Here is a 21,660-nt window from a genome sequence, read left to right as displayed (position 1 = left end):
GCTATTTGTGAATTTATTAAAAATAACTATTTAGCTCGATGACATCAGAGGATGAGCATTTTATATATACGCAGAAAAATTTAGAAAGGTCCATTCAGGAATGAATACACCGCGCACACTTTTCCACATGCACAGGTGATTTTATAATCTCACCGTTGATCTCTCGCTAGTGTGATTATCTCAAACAATTGACTATGTAGACATGACTGAGAGGAAAAACGTGACTCGAGGCTTCACTTTTCTAACAAACAACATGTGATCCTCGCGCCGCGGAGGCTCAAATAATTTACAAGCCATTTTCAGTGACTCGGCAAGGAGATCGGACCAATTTGACGCCTTGAAACCGTGTAGAAGTGCTATCAGTCGAAAATAAAAAATGGTTTATATCGTGTTTTCAAAATAATCGTTAATGCGTCGATGCAATTTACTATGCTTAAACCAATCAATCTTATACACAATCTCAAAGGACTATAGCTATAAACACCACGGTGCATAAAGTCATTATATAAATACTCGTGTTTTGAAAACCACAAGTGCAGACGGATAAATTTTGTAAACCATAATTTCCACAAAAAAAAAATCCTGCGCTAAAATGTTTTAGTATATGGGCGCAGGTGTCGACAAACGAGAGGGCACGCTTCGCAGACAATGGAGTAACCGCCCCGAGTTCATCTGCCGTGGAGACATTTTATTATTCAGTACGTCTAACACAATAACCGATCCGCGTTCCCAATTGGTTTTTGATTGATTATTCAAACGGCTCGATGAACAAATAATGCAGAACATTGTGCGAACAATAAGCGCGATTGGACAAGTGATCAAAAATTAACGATGCAATCACACCGAGCTTATTATTCATGCTGGGTGCATCTGCCGTGCCAATCTGCCGGCCATATTTTATTCTCTATATATAGCTGGTTGTGTTCGTGTTATCAGTAGCGCGGCGCTGCAAAAATATCACGAACGCGACGCGGGTGGCAGACTGGAAAAACGAATGTGTACGTGCGCAACACGCCTTGCGCTAATTAAAACGGTTCTCGTGATGCGCCAGACTAATTAATAATTCATTACTTCGAGAAGAGCCGTCGGAAATAACGAGTCGGAACGCTCATCACGCGGCGCTCGACAACAATGAAAACAAACTCGAACATGAGCAAGGCGTGCCAAAGAACGACTTAACCCCGTTCGCGTAGATCTGATTTTCCCTGCGTAATTGCGTCCAATAACATGCCGCAAAGGTAACAAAACATGCAATTAAGCCTAATCTAATCGTCACCGCGGCTTCCGAATGCCTCAGAACCGCGTTGTCGCTTCCTCCCACAAGAAACAGGCTTCGTAATTTCAGGACACACCAACTGAAATCACCAGCCATCCTGAGATCGACCTTTGAAAGTTTTTAAAAATGGCGATCCCAAGATGGCCGCCCAGGGAGCAAGCAGCACGCACGGCGAGGTATCCGAATGCCTGATGGTGTCGCATGCATCGTGTGTTGCTTACCTTGACTCCAGCAGGAGGGAATCATACTGTTGTGGTGGTGCAAAGGCGCCCCGGGACCCTGGGAAGAAGGTGCCAGGGGCGGTGTGCCCTAGTTATGGCCCCCGTCACCTCCTGCATGTTGCGCTTGGGCAGCCGCGGCTGCTGCAGCGGCTTTCTGCGCTTGTGCCTGCTTCTCCTGCTCATTGAGCTCTTTAATGGCTTGAATCTCCTTTTTTAGTTTCATGCGTCGGTTTTGGAACCAAATTTTTATCTGCCGTTCTGTCAAACACAACGCATGAGCCATCTCTATCCTCCTCCGCCTTGTCAGGTAATGGTTTGTGTGGAACTCTTTTTCGAGTTCGAGAGTCTGATATCGCGTGTATGTTTGCCTGCCTCTCCTGCGAAGGCCATTTGCACCTGAAACAATGGAAAAAATCAGTTAGCATACACGTGCACAAGTATTTCAAGGAAACCAGACAAAAATTAATTACACATAAGTACAAGGATCCTCAAATTCAACGTGTAGCCAGCATAACAATATTTTATCGCAGTAAAAACAAACCATTGCAAGAGAATTCCGACATGTTTATGGATAGCACTTCCGATCTGCTTAGCTTCCGCGACGGAACTAAATGGCTGGGAGATGGCAAATTTTTATTTCGGTTCCAATTTCAACCCTTCGCCCTCTTCAAGTGTGCACTTGAGAGTTATGGATCGATTTTACAAGTATTGGAGCGGCAATAATGATGAAAAATAATGCCTTCTCACTTGAGTGGACAGGCAGCAGAGAGTAAGATATCAAAGGAGGCTCCGATCACGACTTTTTGAAAGAGCGAAAGCGATTTTTCTCTCGCTTGCTCGTTTTGTTATCAACCGACAATGAAAATATTTACATTGGGTCCCTTTGAAGTCTGCTGCTTTTTTTAAGATCACGCCTCATCGTTATGTGCTTTCTCGATCGGTGGTTGTTGGCTTCTAAAGCACAAAGTGAGGAGCTGGAAATGAGAGAGTCCCCATGGCTCTTGTTGAAAAAAACTGTATCACTCAAGGTTAAGACTGGCTCGAGGTAAAAAGATTGGAAGTCAGCAGTCTGCTTAAAAAATGTGTATCATGACTACTCCACCTCCTAAATTATTATTATATGATGGCGGCACCGTCCAAGCAAGCCAATTTAATAGTAGACGAGGAAGGCAAGCGCTGTTCTCGCATCACCGCCGTGAGTTCTCTTACAAACAACGGAATGAAAAAAAACGAATTAAAGGTGGACAGATGAATTACGATGAAAGTCGATTGAGTTGTTGTTGCATCCATAATTCATGCCGCTCGCTTTCGTTTCTTCTGTATCTAATCTCGCGCCATGAGGGAAATTTTGACACGGCAATAACTCTCTTCTTAACTTTTATTCGTTTTTAATGGAAAAACATTCGCGTAGTCTTTCAGGTCCCATAAAAACGCCACTCAGCGACGTGTTTATGATCACGCAATAATTAAAAGACAAAAGGTGCGCGCTCGCTGAAGATTTTTTGGACAAACGAACGCTCAGAGATCACGCGAAAGCCCGGGCCGCAGACCACCGACGCCAAGTCTGAATTTATGCCATGTGAAGTGGAATTGTAAATTAGATCGGAATTAAGTCATAAAAGGAGGAGATACAAAGCCATTATCTAGATGTATTATGAAATAAGCCGAGATCCAGATAAGGCGGCCAGCGAAGTGAGCTTGTGCGCCGCTGTGTGCAGCTTGAACGTGTTTACTTGCTCACAATGCGAATTATGGTTTCCTCTCGGGTGTGCATTAGCATTATTTTCAATTGATTCGTGTGTTTCTCCGCATTAACAAACAATTAAATTAGTCATGCTGGTGGAAAATATGTGTGTGTTTACTTTAATGTGATTTATTTGACAGCACTTTACAAAAAAAGGATTTCAAAGGTGGAAACAGAACGCGTCATTATTCCGCCTTTGTTTCATGGAGTGTGAATAGCGTTCCAAAGCGCCATTTATACTCACCACTCTATGCAAAAGCAATTATATAGTTTCCCACACACTGTCTATTGGCGACGAGTTATATTCCATTCCAAAAGTAATTTTGCAATGTCTTTATTGGTGGTAAAATCACAATTTTATTGCTTCAGCGGATTTTGAATGCCAGCCAGCAGCTTTGAAATCTTTATTGCATTACAGACGAATGCTTGGTCTCGTCATTTATCTGTGGAGCACTATATACCGGGGCATAAAAAGAAAAACACACGATCTCATGCCACAGTTATACAACAGTATACACAGTAGCGCACGTATACGGCGCATGCTGGCGGCAATTTCACTCGAAAAACGGAAAACGATTAAATACTTTTTCTATACGCTTGCAGACGAATCAATATCCAATAATAATAATATGTGCTTCCAGCATTGCATATGAACAGTAGTTGAGTAGAAAAATTAAAATATCAACACACGATATTTTTTGGCACTAGTCACACACCTAAGGAGTGTAACAATAGTTTTTAATTTTCCCTACAACTATTAAACTCTATATTTACCAATTTTATATGCGGAAAAGTTCGACTTGGCATATTAGCTATTTTGTATCGTATATATTTATGCACTGCTGGAAAAAATACGTGATCTCATTCTGTTTTCTTTAAGCCGCACTCCAAGTTATAGTACTGCAAATAACTGCTGTTTTTATATTATAAATGTATCTCTCGCGTCTAATAGAATGTCTCATTCATAGCAGCGCATAGAATTTTATGATTATTGCCCTACAGTCGCTTTCGCTACCAATAAAACAACGAGACACTTTCGTCAGTTTCACACAATAAACACCAGCAACTTTTGTCTGGCAAGTTTGTTCACTCTTGTGTGTATATATGTGTATTTTAAGATGATAAAATCGAGCTGTTCTAGCAAAACATTCATTACATTCACTTTTTATTGCCTCGCTGGAGCTATATAAACATCATTGCAATATTTTTATCGAATAAAGCTGAGATTCTCTTGGCTTTCATTGCTCTTACAATGAAATTTACGCTTGAATTTTAATTGTACACAGCAGTCTCAACTCGAGCTGTCAATTACAAAAGAAATATTTCAGGTTCATCGCAGATTTAATCTTCGGCATTGATACCTTTGAAGTAGCTTCATTGTCTTTCTTTCCTGTCGTTTTAAATCAGCAGTCTCGCGGTTTGCTTCGGCGTCTTAACTTGTTAGCAGCGCATAAAATGCATCTAAAATGTCGGGGCCGTTTTTCTAAAACATTTCATTAAACCACTTGCTGCTCAAGACTGGTAGTTTGTTGCGACGAAATAAAATAAAGAGGCGCAAATGTCGGTATACAGAATGAAGATAAAAAAGAACGATACAGGTATTCTGTCGTGTATACAGCCGATGCCATTGTTTAGCAATTTTATTTGTTGCTCTTTGCTAGTAATTAGACGTAAAAGATAATGAACAAATTTTATGTCTTTCCAAAGCTCTTTTTCAGTCCTAGAATCCAGTGTGAGAGGAAGGAAAAGATATCCAATCCAGCTTCCACTTTGCGCTACATTAACTTTGTAAAACAATCTCTCATTTACATAAAATAAAAGACTTCCAATTACCAGGATGCTAAACAATTTCCTAATGAGTCAAATTTCTAATTTGGATGTGAAAATATTGAATCTATTCCACATTAATTTCTAGATTAATCAATTTTATCTCCGTGCTCCGGTGGCAGTTTTTGTTTTAATTGATCTGGAACGAGCTTAAGCGAAGTAGTGAGTCTGATAAGAATTTGCTGCTCGCGCTCGAAACGTTGCATTCCAAATTCCGCTGCGAGCTCGGCCAATGGCACTGAGCGCCCTATATGTGATCTCCTTTACCAATTAAACTGCACCCATAAATCCTTTGGCAGTCCACGGAGAAGAGTTAAGAGCTTTACGTTTCGTATCCATGGTAACTTATTTCCATTCTCAAGCGACGACGCTGCTGCCTCCTCTCTTTTATTCCAATCTAAAAAGCAGCCAAGCGAATGATAACGAGAGAACCGGAGCACTGAAAGTCCGATCGCACACACAATGCGGTACATGAAATCCCCTCTTTTTAAATGAAATGGGCCTTGAAACCAATTGGGAAGAAATCATTATATTGACAAAAAATAGGACGGATTTTTCTTGTACTTTAAAGAGTGTTTCGTACTTGCTTGAAATACTTGTTAAACTTAAAAAATGCTAATTTGGCCCGTCTGATTTATATCTAATTAAAAAGGGGCGGCCTTGATCTCGATATAAATTGCCTTTTTCTTCATCAGCATGCAGACGCGTATTAATTATTCGCATGCTTCCTTTGAGAATTGTCCAATTAAAATGAGAAAAGCGTCACGTCGCACTCCATCTTCTTGAGTTTAGTTCGTGCCTTTCTTTTCCTCTCTCTCTCTCTTATTTCTTTTCTTTTTCGCTCCGAAGATAAACTTTTCTATTCCCTTGGTGCTAAACGTTAATTTCGCTTTCTTTTTATCCCTCTCCTGCCTCTGATTTCATTCCCCCTTCTAATCAAGCTGATACAAATGTGTCCTTTTAATGGCCCTGCGAGCGCCTCTCAGATGTTGCTAATCTCTGCGGCGACTTTGGTAGCACTACTTAATCCAGAACAAGTGACCTCTCTTCTTATCAATTAATTAGTTTTCGATTTTGCGATGCTGAACCAGCGTGTGGCGCCCTTAATTAAATCAATCAATGTCATGAGAGGTGAAACCGTGTTTAAAACTTCACCCGACTTCCACATACAGTACAGATTTCTGCTGGATTATACATACACGTCCCTCTCTGAATCCAGTTTGGCTAACTCTAAACACACCAGCCCGCTGCTCGAAATTAAAGCAGCTTTCCGCCAGAGAGGCAGCTTTTCAAGAGCCTGAGCGACAAACATGCGGCCTGGCAAAGTTTTAATCTAAAGAGCTTTGGAATTCCTCAGGCCACAAATCAAAATGTCTAGCGCTCTCTCTCCAGCCCAAAGTTGTATGTGGATGTTGCTTTCTGCGTTTGATAAAATTTTCTTTCACACACACTTAAGTCTCTTATTTAGCCATTTAACGATACAAAAGTTCAGTCCAATCATTAGTCATTATAGGATATCTCGCTGGGATATTGTTAGCTTTTGGGACTTTAATCTCTGACGCGCACTCTGTTGTGAAATGGAGTGTCACGCACAGTGCGTCAGATATACAGTAAAATTTCTCCCCATTTGCCTATCGATCCAACACTCCCATGTTTGTATCCGTTCCGCGTGAAATAGCCGAAAAACGAAAAAAATTACATTTTCTCGTGTCTATCTCTATCTCGTCCCCATGAAGAACTAGCATATATAATAAATAAAGAGAAAATAAAAATGTGGTCAAAATAATACATTATCACGTGAATAATTTAAATAAGTCTTAATAAAAAAATTTACCTGGAATGGAGATAAAATGCTTAGCTGATGCTGATTTCTAAATACGATTTAAATAAGTGACTGTCAGTTTTGAGGTTAGAATTATTGTTAACTAACTTTTTTTTTAAATATATATGATCATTGAGCTGTTAACTTTTACGTAACAACATTTTTCATTGGCGTTTTCTGAACGCTCCGAATTAGGAATTGAGTTCTAAATTAGCTAAGGTGAAAAGTATGTTTACGTGAATTATTTGTTTATCACGACATACTTGCGTGTATATCATAGGCTTGAATAATGTACTTGCATGTTGCACACCGTGTTCGCCAATGCATCGCATCATTAGTCGGTCTGCACTTCGTGACACGCTGCTTTAATGCAATTTCTAAGTCGCAGGCAACCCTTTGTTCGCCAAACACCACATCCATAATATTATCATTATTATAGGTTATGGGCCTGCAGGCGTTCACATAAACAACTCAATAAGTGCACGTAAGCGCATTTAAATTCAAGCAGCGCGACTACAAAGGAGGCTGCTGTTCTTAATTTGCATTTCACGTGTGGGCACATTTTTGCAGCCACTCGCCCAAGCATTGTAAGAAAACACACACACCTCTGCTCGTGCGTCGGCTGCCGCTTAGCAGCGTAAATCACACGCGACTCTCGTTTTAATTAGCCATAAATTTGACCGGCTTAATTACTCGGAGGCGTGCTGATGACGAAATTCCAATTAATTTGTCAGATGATGTGAGATTTATTTTGTTTTAAATGGAGGCGCGCGCGAGTTTAATTGCCGGCGAATATCTGAAGGAGATATCGAGGGGTGGAGTGGTGAAGCGGGATGCATTTGTTTCATCCCTTGAAATGAGAGGGATGGCGCAAGCTGTTGTTTTGCGGGGAGAGCAGCGGCAATTTCAGCTCAAAAATTAAAACCCCGCGGCAATAAATTGCGTCCGCGCGTCTCGAGAATTTAGTTTAGAAAGCTCAACTTTTCTCTTCCTCGGTGCGTGCGCACGCAAAACTTTAAATTGGACTTAATTTTGTTTATAGGCGGTTGCTTTGTATGATGAGAAGCGCGATTACAAGCGGAATGAAGTGTGAGGATCGTAAAGTTGATTTTACGAGCCATAAATGTAAAGACACGGCAATCAAAATGGTAATAATATCGTTTTACTGCCTTTCAAGTGGATTTTTGTGGCTTGCATTATTATATGGCAGCCTTGAGACCCGTGTGTGCGCGAGTGCTGTTCCGCTGTCCTTTTCCCTTCTGACAATAAACAAAGGAAGCGACGCGCGCGCTCACAAAAGAAGAGCAGCTGAATTTCCATTCTGCGAGCTGAGGATATACAATTTCCCATCCCTCATGCATACATAGCGCAACATATTCCGGCAGAAATAACGTTCTGGCGAAAAAGGATCGAACGCAGAATCTGTCTTTTGGGAGACGCTGTTGGTCTCCCTGGAAAAAAATTGCACGTTATGCAACCAGTCGGACGAACATTCATAATGCATGTGATTTTCGTGGTGAAGGATCAGTCAAAAAGTTGGTGTATTCTAAACATAAAAAATGTAAATTTTGTTTTGATTTTTGATCCTTAAAATTATTCTAAGGCTTTTTGATTTTTTGGAATTTTTTAATTGAACAAAGCCCCTTAAAAACGAGCAGTTAGGCAACCTGCTCGACCAAGTCTCACAGGATATGAAACTTGAGGAGTGTTTTTGGTCCCAGGAGGCCGTCGTGTTCGTTTTTATAATTTGTAGCTTCATTACGGAGACTTATACGTGTACACGCTGGATAAACTGGATGCCTATGTATCCTGGAGCGAAAGAAAACCCGCCGAATTCAGTCCATAACAGGACTTGATCAATAGCCAAAAATATCACTCTCTCTGTTTCCGTTGGTTGCAACGCCACCGTGGCAGTCTGCGTGAGGCTAAACAGCAGCTAATTTTACGGCTTCTAAATTGGTTAGCAGTTGCTGGAGCTCATCATTGACACTTTGTGATGAACCCCAAGTGCTCTCATCTCTTCACCTTTGCCCCGACAAATTAAACTCCTAGACAGCGGCGCGGAGGCCGCCGAGGCAATGCCTTCTCGAAATCTCCCTTCCCTCGTTTGCCACATGGTGTCTGATAAGAATTTCGCTTTGCACCCCGCCTCTAAATAAAAAGCTTATCAGCCGGGCCCATGCATTAGAATGGTACATCATCCTTCATTAAAGGAGAGTTTTTTTCTGATGAGGAAGATTGCACTCTCTCACTCCTTAGAGTTCCAGGGCTGCTGCGGCTAGTGCGATAAATTCACTCGTTCTGTGTTTTAAAATAGAGAGACGGCATTTTCTTTTCTGTATATACGTGCAAGCTTTTCATGGGTGTGGGGACGCCAGGCAGCATTCCCATTTATTTTTTTCTTCTGCACAACTCCCTGCTTGATATAAAAATAAGAACATTACTCTCGCCTGTGACAGTTCCCTAACTCGGAATAAATCTTGCACCATGCGACTCTAGGATGATATTTTCTCCCTCGCGGGATTTATAATAAATGTAAGGGCGGCTGCTGCCGCCGCCGCCGAGAGAGCGTGCTATATATAAATATGTGACTTGAATGAATATTTCCCGCGCGTATCGCTCTTCCTGTTTCACAAGATGCGCCAAACCTGCAGCTAATTAACTTCACGCGACGTGCGCGACTTGAAAAGCAGTGTGGCAACGGCGAGGCAGCCTGCTCTCGTTGCCAATTAAAAACTTGGAGGCAGGACAAAATTTTTGATTTTTCCACTAATGAGAAACACATGCATGGAGACGCCGAGCGGTGGAATGGCGGACGATTTATTTTCACCATCGCGACTGCTCTTTTTGTGCGTGCCTCTCGCCGCTCGGCAGTCTCAGGAGACAATGCCTCTGTTGGGTATTTATGATTTTCTAAAGGACCAATGGCACGAGTTATTGGCTTGTTGGCCGCTTTTTTCATATGATTTGCTGCCGCATCTGTTGCAAAAAACAAGCGCAGACAGCGGAAAACAACTTATTCAGCGCATCAAGCTCAATAAATAATTTCGTGTGTGTGTTTGCAGCGAGGTTCGCTTGATCAATCTGTAACTGCTGCGTTTCTGCTGTCTCGCGGCGACCAGAAAAACAACTTACTTTAATGAATGCGATAAAAACATGGCTGGACATGTTGCAAGTAAACTACACCACTCGCTGAAATTTAATTTTTCGCAATGAATAAAACATCAACTTAAATTATTTCCGCAGAGGAGATTGCTCTCTTGGAGATGCTGATGGTGGTGCAACAATTTCAGAGCGTCGCTCACTCCACCGCGTTTTATTTATAAGTGTGCTAAGCCGAAAGTGACAAACTCTTTTCGTAGCAGCTGACGCCGATTTTTCATCGGCTGCTCTCAGACGAGTGGAGTGGGCCCAACTTTTTGTTTTACAAATTTCCCTTTGTCATGTGGGAAGCCGTCTGTGAATTATTGCTGACGAATGCTGTGGCATTTTAGGCAAACTATAATAAGGAAGGTTGGGGAAAAGATGGCCGCGTCCATTCAACTCTTTTGAAGTCAGGCAGCCAGTCTGTATGGCCAATGAGTTCCGTTTTACATATAAAAATTCTCTCATAAAATATGGTTTGCACTATACTGTGCCGTTTTTTCATCGTGTCGAAATAGTAAGAAAATCAACAGAAAGTGGAATAAAAAATACGCAACCTTTAAAGCAAATTGATTTTAGGGTAAAATCTAAAATCAACTCAAAAGCGCAAAAAACACTTCAATTGCACACCGTTTTGTGGCAGATATCATTATCTCTGCTTTTATTGCAGTTTAAGCGTCTTGCACGCAGAATACGATGAATGATAAAACACCTTGAAAAAGAATATGCAAGCATGCGTGTAATAATATGTCATATCGCGAGGAGCCACTGAGAGATGAACATCTGCAGTGTCAATTAAGAGTAAATAATATGGGAAAGGGCGCGTGCATGCCCATTGCGCACAATCGCGCTCGAGAATCGCTCGTTGCAACCGCTTTTTATTCTTTTTACTCGTGGCCTGGCTCAACTTATGCGCCAGCAACTTGAGATGCAACCGTAAGTACAAAAAGAGGCTCCATTATGCGCTCCTGATAATCATCTCCTTGGCTGCTGTAGATCTGAACCAAAAAAAAGGAAAAAGAAAGAGGACGCGTCGCCTGCAAAATGGGTGGCATTTTATCATTTTGAGTAGGACATTTATCAATTCTGAGAGGAGTGGGAAATCTGTATGCTGCTGTGGTCGATGCGAGCATGCGAGGAGAGAGGTCGGCATGGTGTCAACCGAGACGCTGGAAGCAACATTTCCTGCTGATTCCGCCGCCATGAGCAAACCAGCGGAGAATAATTTGATCGCAGGGGATCCGGCAAATGAGAAATGAGGAAAGTGAACCCTCGAGTGCCCCTGCTGGACACTAGTTGCTACAAATATAATACATATGACCCATGCAGAGGGGTTGTGTGTATTATGTTTTACTTTTTCTCCGTTTGTTGGATGCGTCTAGATTTTATTTTAATATTTTACAATTTGACGAGGTTTTCAATTTTTTATTTTTGACTCACAAGTTCAAATAAAATCGTGTGAATTGTGCGAAATTTAGTAAATAAATCTAAGAAAACTCTTATTTGTGGAAATTAATTCACGAGTTTTAAAAATTAAGAAAAAAACTGTTGTCTTATCTTTAATTAATCATTTCTCATTGATTTCAGGATTCGCACTTGTGATCGATGTTTGTCACTGATCTTTATCCATATTAAGACACTGAGAGTGTAAGTATACAAAATAGTCTATATCGCCTTCTCGCCTCGCATGCTTGGCCTAATTATAACACTGGAGTACCTCAGATATTACACCGGAGCACCTAAGGTTCAAGGGGTTAAGCTGCGAGGCACGAACTTAAACCAGCCAGCCGCAGCAAGCATGTATTGGTGCGCGTACACTCTGCGGGTAAAAAAATAAGAAAGAAAATAATAAAGTCGAGTAACAACTGAATTGCTCACGACTTTTCATGTATTGTCCCATGAGCAGGCGGTATAAATTTCAGGCCGGCAGCCAGCAAGCAGCCTTGCGGTGTGACATGCTCATTTAATTCCAGCCAGTCTCGCTAAATCACGACCATTATCAGCGTGGCCGCCGATATTATGCACTTTATTACGTGCATTACATTGTACACACACACGGCATTTCTCTGGCAGATATTCGCTGCTCGTAATTCTAGGATTGCTTTAGATTTGATGATGTGGAAATGGAAACGCGCTAGATGCGCGCAGTGTTCGCACTAAGCCCCAGAAAAATGGTGCTGGATGCGAAGAAGCGAGTTAAATTTAATAATTTTCGTAACAGGCATAAATCGGCGTCAGAGCGGGCTGGAAATTTGTGTTCTTGCACAAAAAGCGTCAGGCTGAGAGACTTATAGCGCGCATACAATAAAAACGACGTTAGAGAACTTTTGGCATTGCGAGTAGGCGAGCTGCGAGCAGTGCACACGTGGAATGGAGAATTAATTTTGATTTTGGCTGTGAGGGGCTGCCGGTGCGGCACGGAGCACGATAAATCACCACTCACGTGACCTGGGCACAGCGCAGCGCGTGTGCATGTGGAATATAAGAAAGTGATAAATCATCCAGGGGAAAAATGAACTCTAATCAGAGAGGAACCATCTTGGGAAAAAGACAAAGCCTGCAGCCACCACGCGAATAACACTCCCTGAAGTGCTTGAAAATGAGTTTTCTTGATTTATTGCTAACTATATTTTGATCTCAAAATAACAATCAGGAGAGCTAAAACTCATTAATCCTGTATTTAATTTGAGATATCATATATGAGATCGCATTAAAGCTCAATATCCAACCATATTCCTCTTACTCATAGTCGCACGGAGAAGCCACATTTAGAAGAACTACGAAAAATTTTTAAATGAAAGGTTGCATACTTCAATAAATTAATTCAATCATAATTTTTGTGCGAATAGTTTATCTGAATAAAAAATTAGTTAAATGGTTAGGATTCTATATATGGTTTACTTAAACCAAGCTGACCAAAATGAATTTAATAAAGCAATTAATTAAAAGTCCAACGGTTTGTGCCGCCGGCGCAGTGGTTTCCGCCTCTGATTTCCAGCCGTTTGTGCTTGTTAATTTATAGCGGGCGGCAGGTAAATCATGGCCTATTTGGTTACCTACAGCTATTACTTGAATCATTCAAAAGCAGAGTGCTGCGTCTGAAAAAGCACGGGGGTGTTGTTTGTGGGCGGGGTCTCGGCCAAGTGGGGAATATAATGAGCCGCGGCGGCACTCGCCACAGGGAGTAAATCCGGCGGGCGCCCTGCAGGGCACTTGCAACCACACCTTCCGCCAGGACACCTCGTAAAGATATCTTGAGAAGCCACGAGCAATGGCGTGTTTATTAATTAGCCTCCACCTGGGTGCAGCACGTTAATCATCCCCTTTTGTGTGCACGCATGCAGCTCGTCTAAAAAGCTGCATCCGGCGCATTGTGTGGCTCGAACGTGATTAAAATGCATTTTTGCCGCGAACATGTTTACTCAGCAATAAATTTTGATGGCGGCGAAGCATGAAAACATATGAAGCGGCATGAGAAGAATTTCAAGTTTCAAATAGGATTTTTTGCTCCACGAGTTCACATTAATTTTATGCTCATTTGTGATGAAATAACCCACGATCGCGCACCTGTTAAAAAATCAGTATGAAGTGAAATCGATTTAATTTCATACGGTATGCGCACTAACTTAGACAAAAAATATTTTTCTCACAGCTGGTAAAAAAAAGAAATTTTAATATTTTATGCCTCAAACTTTGACAAAGTACCATTTTGAAGAAAACCGTCTTCTTGAAATATGATTTTAATCTGTTTATTTTATCCACTTCTTAATTCATTAAAGCCTAAATTGAGTACGCAGAGCCTTATACAAACTTATTATGCATTTCATCTTAACGCTTTCATTAAAAAAATTTATATAAATATTTATTTAGCATGTTGTACTGACAGTATTTCAATTTCGCGCCTTCTGAGGCAACAAAATCTTTTCGTGGAATTCGCCAATAAAACATTTTTCTGAAAACGCGCGTTTCTCACTTTCCAGAAGAACGCGAGTCCGCCCAACCGTAGAATTTAAAATATTGTTCATGTTTAGTCTGGTTTCACGCAAAAATACTTATGCAAACATCTTGCTAAATGAGTCCCGCATGCAATGAAACTAAATTTAAATTCATATGGGCACTTTGTGCCGCATTAAATTAGCGTCGTTGAAATAAATTCACGCAATAATAAAACGTTTCGAGCTTTCAACCAGCCCATCAAAAAAGGATATATCCACTTTTTAAGCAGCCGTCTTGCGAAAATTTTTATAGCATCGAGGCGGATGCTTGCGGAATATTGAAATAACACGGGCTCAAATTTCCAGTGAATTTTCAGCGGCGGAGGGTCGGCGCACTTGGCAGGCTGAAAGTCGGCGGGAAAATGGAGCGTGGCACTTTCGCATCCAATTTGGCGGCGCCTCTGGCTGCATTATGCAAAGTGTGAAATTCGTGTTGCCGTTTAAATTCCCTTCGCAGCTGGATTTATGGGCGCAAAGAGTACTGTGGGGGATCAGCGCGGCGGCGGCGGCGGCGGCGCGAGAAGGATTACAATTTTCATGGCAAAACGACGCGCATATTGTACACTACACGACGAATAATATATTATTTCTCTCTGCTGCGTGCTCTTTGCCATGGGCTGCTGCTTTTTCTGCGTTTTTTGCTCGCAAAATAAAATAACTTCTCTCTCGCGCGCGCCATTCTTTATCTCATCCCGAGCAGCACACTTACTTGAAATGTTTATGCTGTGCGAAAAGAAAATGCGCAAACTAAAACGAATACATATATATACACGGTCGTAATTCAGCAAACGTCCAATAAATTTTGCAAAAATGACACCGTTTTTCTTGCCATCTGAACAAGACTTTTTCTGCTTCCCTCCTGTCAAAATGATAAATTAGATTTGCTATTTATATTTGATATTTTTACTTTTATTCATTTTCAAAAGCCAATTCACATACACTTTGCAACCGTCCCTTTCGGCTTTCACTTTTTTCACTCTCATATTTTGAGCAAAATTTAGAGCATTTCAATCTTTAATATGAAAGCAAAACTTCATTTAAGTATATCACTCCAGACTGCCTAATGGAGGAAAATATTCCCAAAAGGAGAATGTTTATATGCACACGAAATGTTCATTGTGTCTGGCTGGCTAGAAAGATGCTTTTCTCGTGTTGGGCTTTCTCTTTCCTCTCTCTCTCTCTCTTGTGTGTGTGTGCGCGCGCGTTTGGAGGGTGCAGAGACAAGAAGAATTGCTCAAGTTGTCAGGGGGTGAACTTCCCCAGCAGCTCTCACATTCCCAGAGAAGGAGAAAAGCTGCAACACCACACGCAGCTGACTGAGTAATATCCATGGCTGCGACGCCTCTATGTACCTCCATCCAGCGAGAACACAATTAAAAGCAAAGTTAGTTTAAAAGCCACGCACGTCTAGAATTAATTCAATGTTATTGAGCATCCAAGAGAATTGTTCTTGAGAAAAAATCCAAATCGTTATCCATATTGAGATTTTGTTTACTGTTGTAAATTTCTTGCAGAGTAAGCATTTTATCCAATTGATAGTAAAAGCAACAATAAACATTTCTAGGCGTTCGCTGGGAGCCCTGCTCTAAAAAGGCATTGCACACATTGCTCTGATTTACATATTCGCCAGACACTTCTTTGCTCTCCATTGGCCACTGAGTGATAAATGGAGATGAAATTCAAGTAGCAGCCAAAGTAGAAATCGGTGTTTCTGCATGTTTAATTTGCTGAGCGCGTTTAATTATTCATGCCACTTAAGACAATGCTGAATTTCCGCACGTTTTACATCACCAGCAGCAGCAGCAGCCAGCACTCTCAATTAAGCCTCTCGCCACATCAGCAGCAGCGGCCGGAATTTTTTTACTCGTTCTTAAATATACGCGCTCGCTATATTTTTTTCCTCCGTTGGCCGACTTTGTAATTCTAATTTTCCATGGCTGCTGCCGCTGCTTTTAAATTCAGATGTGCTAGCACGCTGGCTTTTCAGTCTCTGGTGTGTATCCCTTTTCTTTTCTCTGCTGGCGCCCGCTCATCTTTCATGCATGCGCCGGCCTCCCTTCGTGTCTATTGTTCCCTTTCCAGGACGTCAGCATCCCTCAATTCCGCCTTTATTTTACCCAGACCGCCAGTGACGGATTTCGAAGGCATGCATACGCGCTCAAGAAGTGGACCCACCACGCATTCGCAATCACGATAAAACGTTTTTTTAGATGCGCGTCGCAATCAATCAGACGGCGATAAATCACTTTTTGCCGCACCCATTTCGAATATTAACTGCTACCAGAATTGCATTTACTTCGCTGCTGGTGAATTTACAAAACTCCTCTGCACAGTGTTCGGGACGATCCGGGATAAATATTTGTTGCTTCTGGGGGTTGCATGCAACACAGGATGAAGGAGGAGAGGCGCGCGCCGCACCCTCCCTGAAGTTCGAGAAGACGGATGGCGCCATTTCACCGAATGTGAATAGCAGAAACAGGGCAATAATAATGATAATAAAGGAACCCGAGGAGGTGTGCGCGTAAACATTCAAATGGTATACCCGACCGTTGCTTGGAAATGGCTGTTCTTTTGAACAAAAATCAATGAAGGGAAAAGCAATGAAATCGCTACAAGGTGAAGATTTTTCTCTAAAATAACAGAAAAACGCAGAATATTTAATTTTTTATGTCTGCTATTCCAGTCTTAATTTATTTTAGAAATATAGAGAATATTAGAAAATGATTTGTGGTTATGCAACTGCTGCTACACGCATGTCATACAGGTTGCAAATTCCAATAAATCCGTTTTTTATGGCTGGTCCGAAATGTAGATGCATCAAAATCCATAAAAATACGAGAAACTTGATTAACCGTACGCGCTAGAATATAAATTTATTTTGCAACATAAAAACGAAAGAACAAAAAATGTCTGAAAGTCCTTTTTGAACGCTTGGTTGCGTGGAGTTTTTGAGCCTATATTGAACTTCGGGGAAAAATAACTAGTTTTCTCTTGCAAAATTTAATTGTACCATTGCTTCTGGGTGTCATTATGCCGACTGTTGACCATTTTCGCGGCGAGCAGTGTCCGGCTGTGCATGCATAAATAATCGATTGCATGTGCCATGTCGGCCGCGTGCCGTGTGCTCCTCTGCTCTCTCGCAACTCTATTGTCTGCGTATTAATGCATATTGCCGCATTCTAGCAAATTAGTAATCGAAATAGATCCATGTTCGGCGTATTTGCAGGATACTTGTTCCAATTCCCCACACTGCAGTTGTTGTTAGGCGATAAACCATGAAGCAGCCTCCGCACACACACACCCAGCAGCATAACCCGCTAAATTATGTGCCGTGCACTTTGCATGGGTGACCCCTGAGGTCGTGTCCCGAGCATTGTACAATAATACATGCATAGAGGGCTCAAACACAGTGTCACTGCGACACTGTACTATGACAAACACCGCTCACTCAGCACGCACCACACATACGTTCACTCTTGCCCGGCCCTTGTATTCATTTCAGCTTTCCACATACATGCATGGACACATTGGCGCGTGTTCAGTGCCGCTCATAAAACTAACACGCTGGGAAATTTTTATTGGTGTTTTTTTTTCTTTTTAGATCTGCGACAGGTAGAATGATTTACATGGATGATAGTGATCAATTTTCAGCTGCAAAAAATACTCCGCACCCACGGTTGACTCTTTTGAGGCCTCATTTTAACAGACCTGTATACAATTTTATGAATTTAATTTTATAAATTTTTAAGCTGTTTGGTACTGAGTCTGATTTGTTAAATTGATATGCAATGGCACAAGGTATTCTCGCACGGGCAGACGCAGAAAGAAGTGGATAGGGCAAAACCACACAGAAGCAAAGTGTCTCGTATATGTTGTGTGTGGCCGGTGGCGCAATCCCACAGGGGCAAGCGTTTGAGATGGACTGGCTCAGAGAGAAATTGGCTGGATGTATAATCAGAAACACATTAACCGAATTGACTGCTCGTGGGTGTGTTTGTAATTTTCCAGCGGCAAGCGTTGCAGGAACGTTAGGTGCTATAAATCGCAGCCACCTCCCTGCGAATTCCAATTTCCAAGCCCCCGCTCGTTCATTTATCTTGGCGGCGTCGCACCCCTGAGCGTTTTCTTTTCCTTCTTCTCGCACACCCACTTTTCCACCAGCAGTCAATTGGAACGCCATTTTCCGCCAGCTATACACACACACACACCATGCACGCGCGGCACTCAATACTCCGCGTCAGTTAATTACATTTTTATCATGAATGATGCCCCTTTTGAATTTTTCATTCCCCCTGGCGCCCACGGCAGCCAATCTTTGCAAATAATATCAAATTGGGTCCCCCCGGCACTTTCTGAAATGGGGGGCTCGGCCTCTACGCGTTTTTCGATCGTGTAATTTTATCAGACACGAGCAGTACATATAATAATTATGTGGTAGTTTTCCCCGAGCAGGAAGCCGAGCCTCCATAAAAGTCTGATTTCTGAGTTCATTATACTAACTCAATTGAGTGTAATACTCTCCAGAACGAGTTTTAATGAAAAATAGTACTAATGGAATAAATAAACAGCTGCGGCGACAAAATATGCGTGGGGTGAAAGTAATGCCTTAATCTAAACTAATTACAAAATTAAGCAAGGGCCTGAAAATCATTTGGGAAAACTCATACAAGATTTTATAATTCCTTCCAAACATTCTACAAGCTCTGGAAAGTCGAGGAGCACATCAATTCAAGGACTATCAAAGGTTTCTAACGTCGAATGATTTATTGCGACCTCCACAAAATCATCCTTTATGAAAAAAAAGGAAAAGAATGCGCTGCATCTTCTATTATTTCATCCCCTTCAGTAAACCGTGCGTACCCTTGCTCGTGGCTATTGTCTGGCATGGAGCGTTTTGGAAACTTTCTCCAGAAATAACCATTGGAGATGCGGTCAAGGTAAAATTTCATGAAGTAGTATTACTAAACCGTTTCATTGTAGGAAAAACTGCACGCAGTCGGGGTGGATTTTCACATTTTTTGTTGCGCCAAAAATCGAGGCCAGAAGTCAGCGGGCGCAATATTTTGTGAGCGAGGAAATAATATGAAAAGGGCCAAGCTCAAAAGTGGCTTTCACCTTGAGGAGATAAAAAGCGGTGGCGGCGGCAGGAAAATAAACGCGGCAATTCAGAATATAAGAGAGCAAGAGCCTGCCGACGCTCTGCTCGCTGCTTTTTACACGCGCTGCTATGGCAATCACGGACAGGGGTTGGTGTTATGGCATCTAAGGGACCACTATCTTTAACCTTTCATTGAGCAACTGGGAGTCGTATAGCCGACGCAGACTGTGTTTAAGAAAGATATTGAAAGAAGCCAAACTGCCGTATTTATGAGATGCACTTTTCTAGCCATCGACGAATGTGTTTAACAAACTGTGAGATGGGCTGAATAATTTCAAGTTGTTGATTTAGTTTCAAAAAATCTTTATTATGGTTCTGCAGGGCTATTTAGCCCCATATCGAGACAAATAAATTCAATAATAGGAACATAATTATTATTATTTAGCATTACAAACTCTAGTTTTTTAAAGAAATAGATATGAAATAGCTTATCTGATATTTTTTAACCATTTAAATAAAATTTATAGTAAAGAAAATGGCTGGTTTTGGCAATTGAATATTCATCATGTCGATAAACTCTTGGGTTGATGCAGCAATATTTTTCTCTATCTATTTAATTGCTATCAATATGAGCAACTGCAGCAAGTTTAATTAGATTAGAAACATCTTGGTTGAACAATAGCCTTGCTCTTATTTGTGTTCGCTCTTGCGATATTGGCTGTTTTTCAGCGTCACCCATTTTATTTTTTAAACGAGAGTTGCAACTCCAGCGTTTTCTCTGCGTAATCTCTCTCGCTTTGGCATCTTTCATGGTTTGCCAACGTAAATCAGACTTTGGTGCAGTTTTCCACGGAGAAAAACATTGATGATAAATGAGCTGGTAAATCAGCCGTAAGACTGCAGTCAGAGCCAACCAGGGAGCAGAAAAAACAGCTATCGCTGGAGAGATAAAGAAAAGGAGCCATCCGTCTTGAGGGATGCTGCACGACCGGCTCTCTCTCTCTCTCTCTCTCTCTCTCTCTCTCTCTCTCTCGTCGTTGCACCAATATACTTTTCCTTGCGAGCCAGCCATCCAGTGAAAGAGGAATATAAATAAATTTCACCTATACATGCATGTGTGCGAGCTGGAGAACACAAAGACGATGGAGAAATATATGTGGATAAAGTGGAATTTATTATTCCAGCTCTTGAAACATGACGTAGGCGTGCGGCGCATTGTTGCCAGCGATAAATCATACAAATACTTTTGTCGCGCGGCTGATTTATATGCATCCCAGATTACACGGCCCTAAATCAAAGCTGATTCATTAGCATGCCTTGCCCAATTCAGATCCTTGTCCGGACCATCCCCTCTCGCGCGTTTTCTGCCCTCCTACGACATGAAATGGGAAAAATGGCCACTATTATCTGGAACGTGGAATCTGAGAGGTTTTTGATTTACTACGCAATTGTTCCATCGTTAGAAACGTGAAGAACCTGTGTGGGTCTCGTCCAGCGGAATCAAATATGCGAATTCCGTTTGGTAGTTGCGATTTATTGAAGTCCATACATATTAGAATGAGACTGAAATATATATATTTTAGAGAACAATTATAATTATGCAATTAGCGTGTCAACAATATTACAATAATTATCAGAGTAAATATAATGAACTTACCCCGGTAAAGTCTTCGGGTCTAATAATTATAGCAAATATTAGCTCCTGGCCAGGGAGCGTGAGAGTGACATGACCTGTTGCGAGCGAGGGTGAGCGGTCAGTAGGGAGTATTACACAGGGTGAAGGAGAGAAACACTTGTCATACAAAAATTCTGACACCAGGCGATGCGTGCGATAAATAAATGCAATCAAGAGTATTCGTGGCGGGATGCCTACAAATCCAACCCGTCCAGAGTTTTTGGGCTGCATATTTCTCTATCGTTTGCAAGCCATATGCAAAGTTATGGCGACAAATTAGGATTTTAACAGAGACGTTTCTACACATTGGCATTGGCCTTTGTATTTTGGCTGTAGAGGCAAATGAATTTTGGAAATAATGAACTTAAAGATATAAAATACAAATTAATGAAGCTTTACAAATGAGATTTGTTGAAATGAAATATTTAATATGTATAAATTGTTAAACATTATTTTGATTGGGACACTTTGTTTCTTTTAAAAATTAAGACAAAATGTTGAAAATCTCATGTCTATTATTTTGCAATGAAGACAAATGCTGCGCTTACGAGAGTAAACTGAGCCAAAAAAGTTGAGCCTTATTAGCAGCTCGACAATAAACAAAATTTATTTATGTAGCTGAAAAAAGTTTCCCGACCCCTGTTATATATGAATGCGTGTATCTGCAGACCTTTTCGCACAGGCCAGACAATGGCTATAAATTAGAGCAATCTTGTGGCATAAATGAGCAAGGAAACGTGCTGTGCGCGCGTTTAACTCATTCCGAGGAGAAGCAACGGTGGCGTAATTTTGCCCAATTACGCAGAGGCGGGAAATATATAAAGTGCGAGTGAGGCAGCGGCGGCGAGGTATGCAACC

General features: G+C 41.4%; 1 protein-coding gene across 3 annotated transcripts in view; it reads right to left on the bottom strand.

The window, feature by feature from the left end:
- Positions 1 to 21,660, bottom strand: part of Ubx (Ultrabithorax) — a 106,172-nt gene that overhangs the window by 34,509 nt on the left and 50,003 nt on the right. For all 3 annotated transcript variants that reach the window (XM_065480132.1, XM_065480134.1, XM_065480133.1), the window contains exon 2: positions 1,498 to 1,893. In XM_065480132.1, coding sequence (XP_065336204.1) covers positions 1,586 to 1,893 — 308 coding nt within the window. In that variant the 3' untranslated portion in view covers positions 1,498 to 1,585. The remainder of the gene's footprint in view (positions 1 to 1,497; positions 1,894 to 21,660) is intronic.

This window comes from Cloeon dipterum, chromosome 2 (assembly GCF_949628265.1).
Source record: "Cloeon dipterum chromosome 2, ieCloDipt1.1, whole genome shotgun sequence".
In the NCBI taxonomy this organism is placed as follows: domain Eukaryota; kingdom Metazoa; phylum Arthropoda; class Insecta; order Ephemeroptera; family Baetidae; genus Cloeon; species Cloeon dipterum.
Note: the sequence above shows the minus strand (reverse complement) of the source record. Positions and strands in the feature narration are given on the sequence as shown.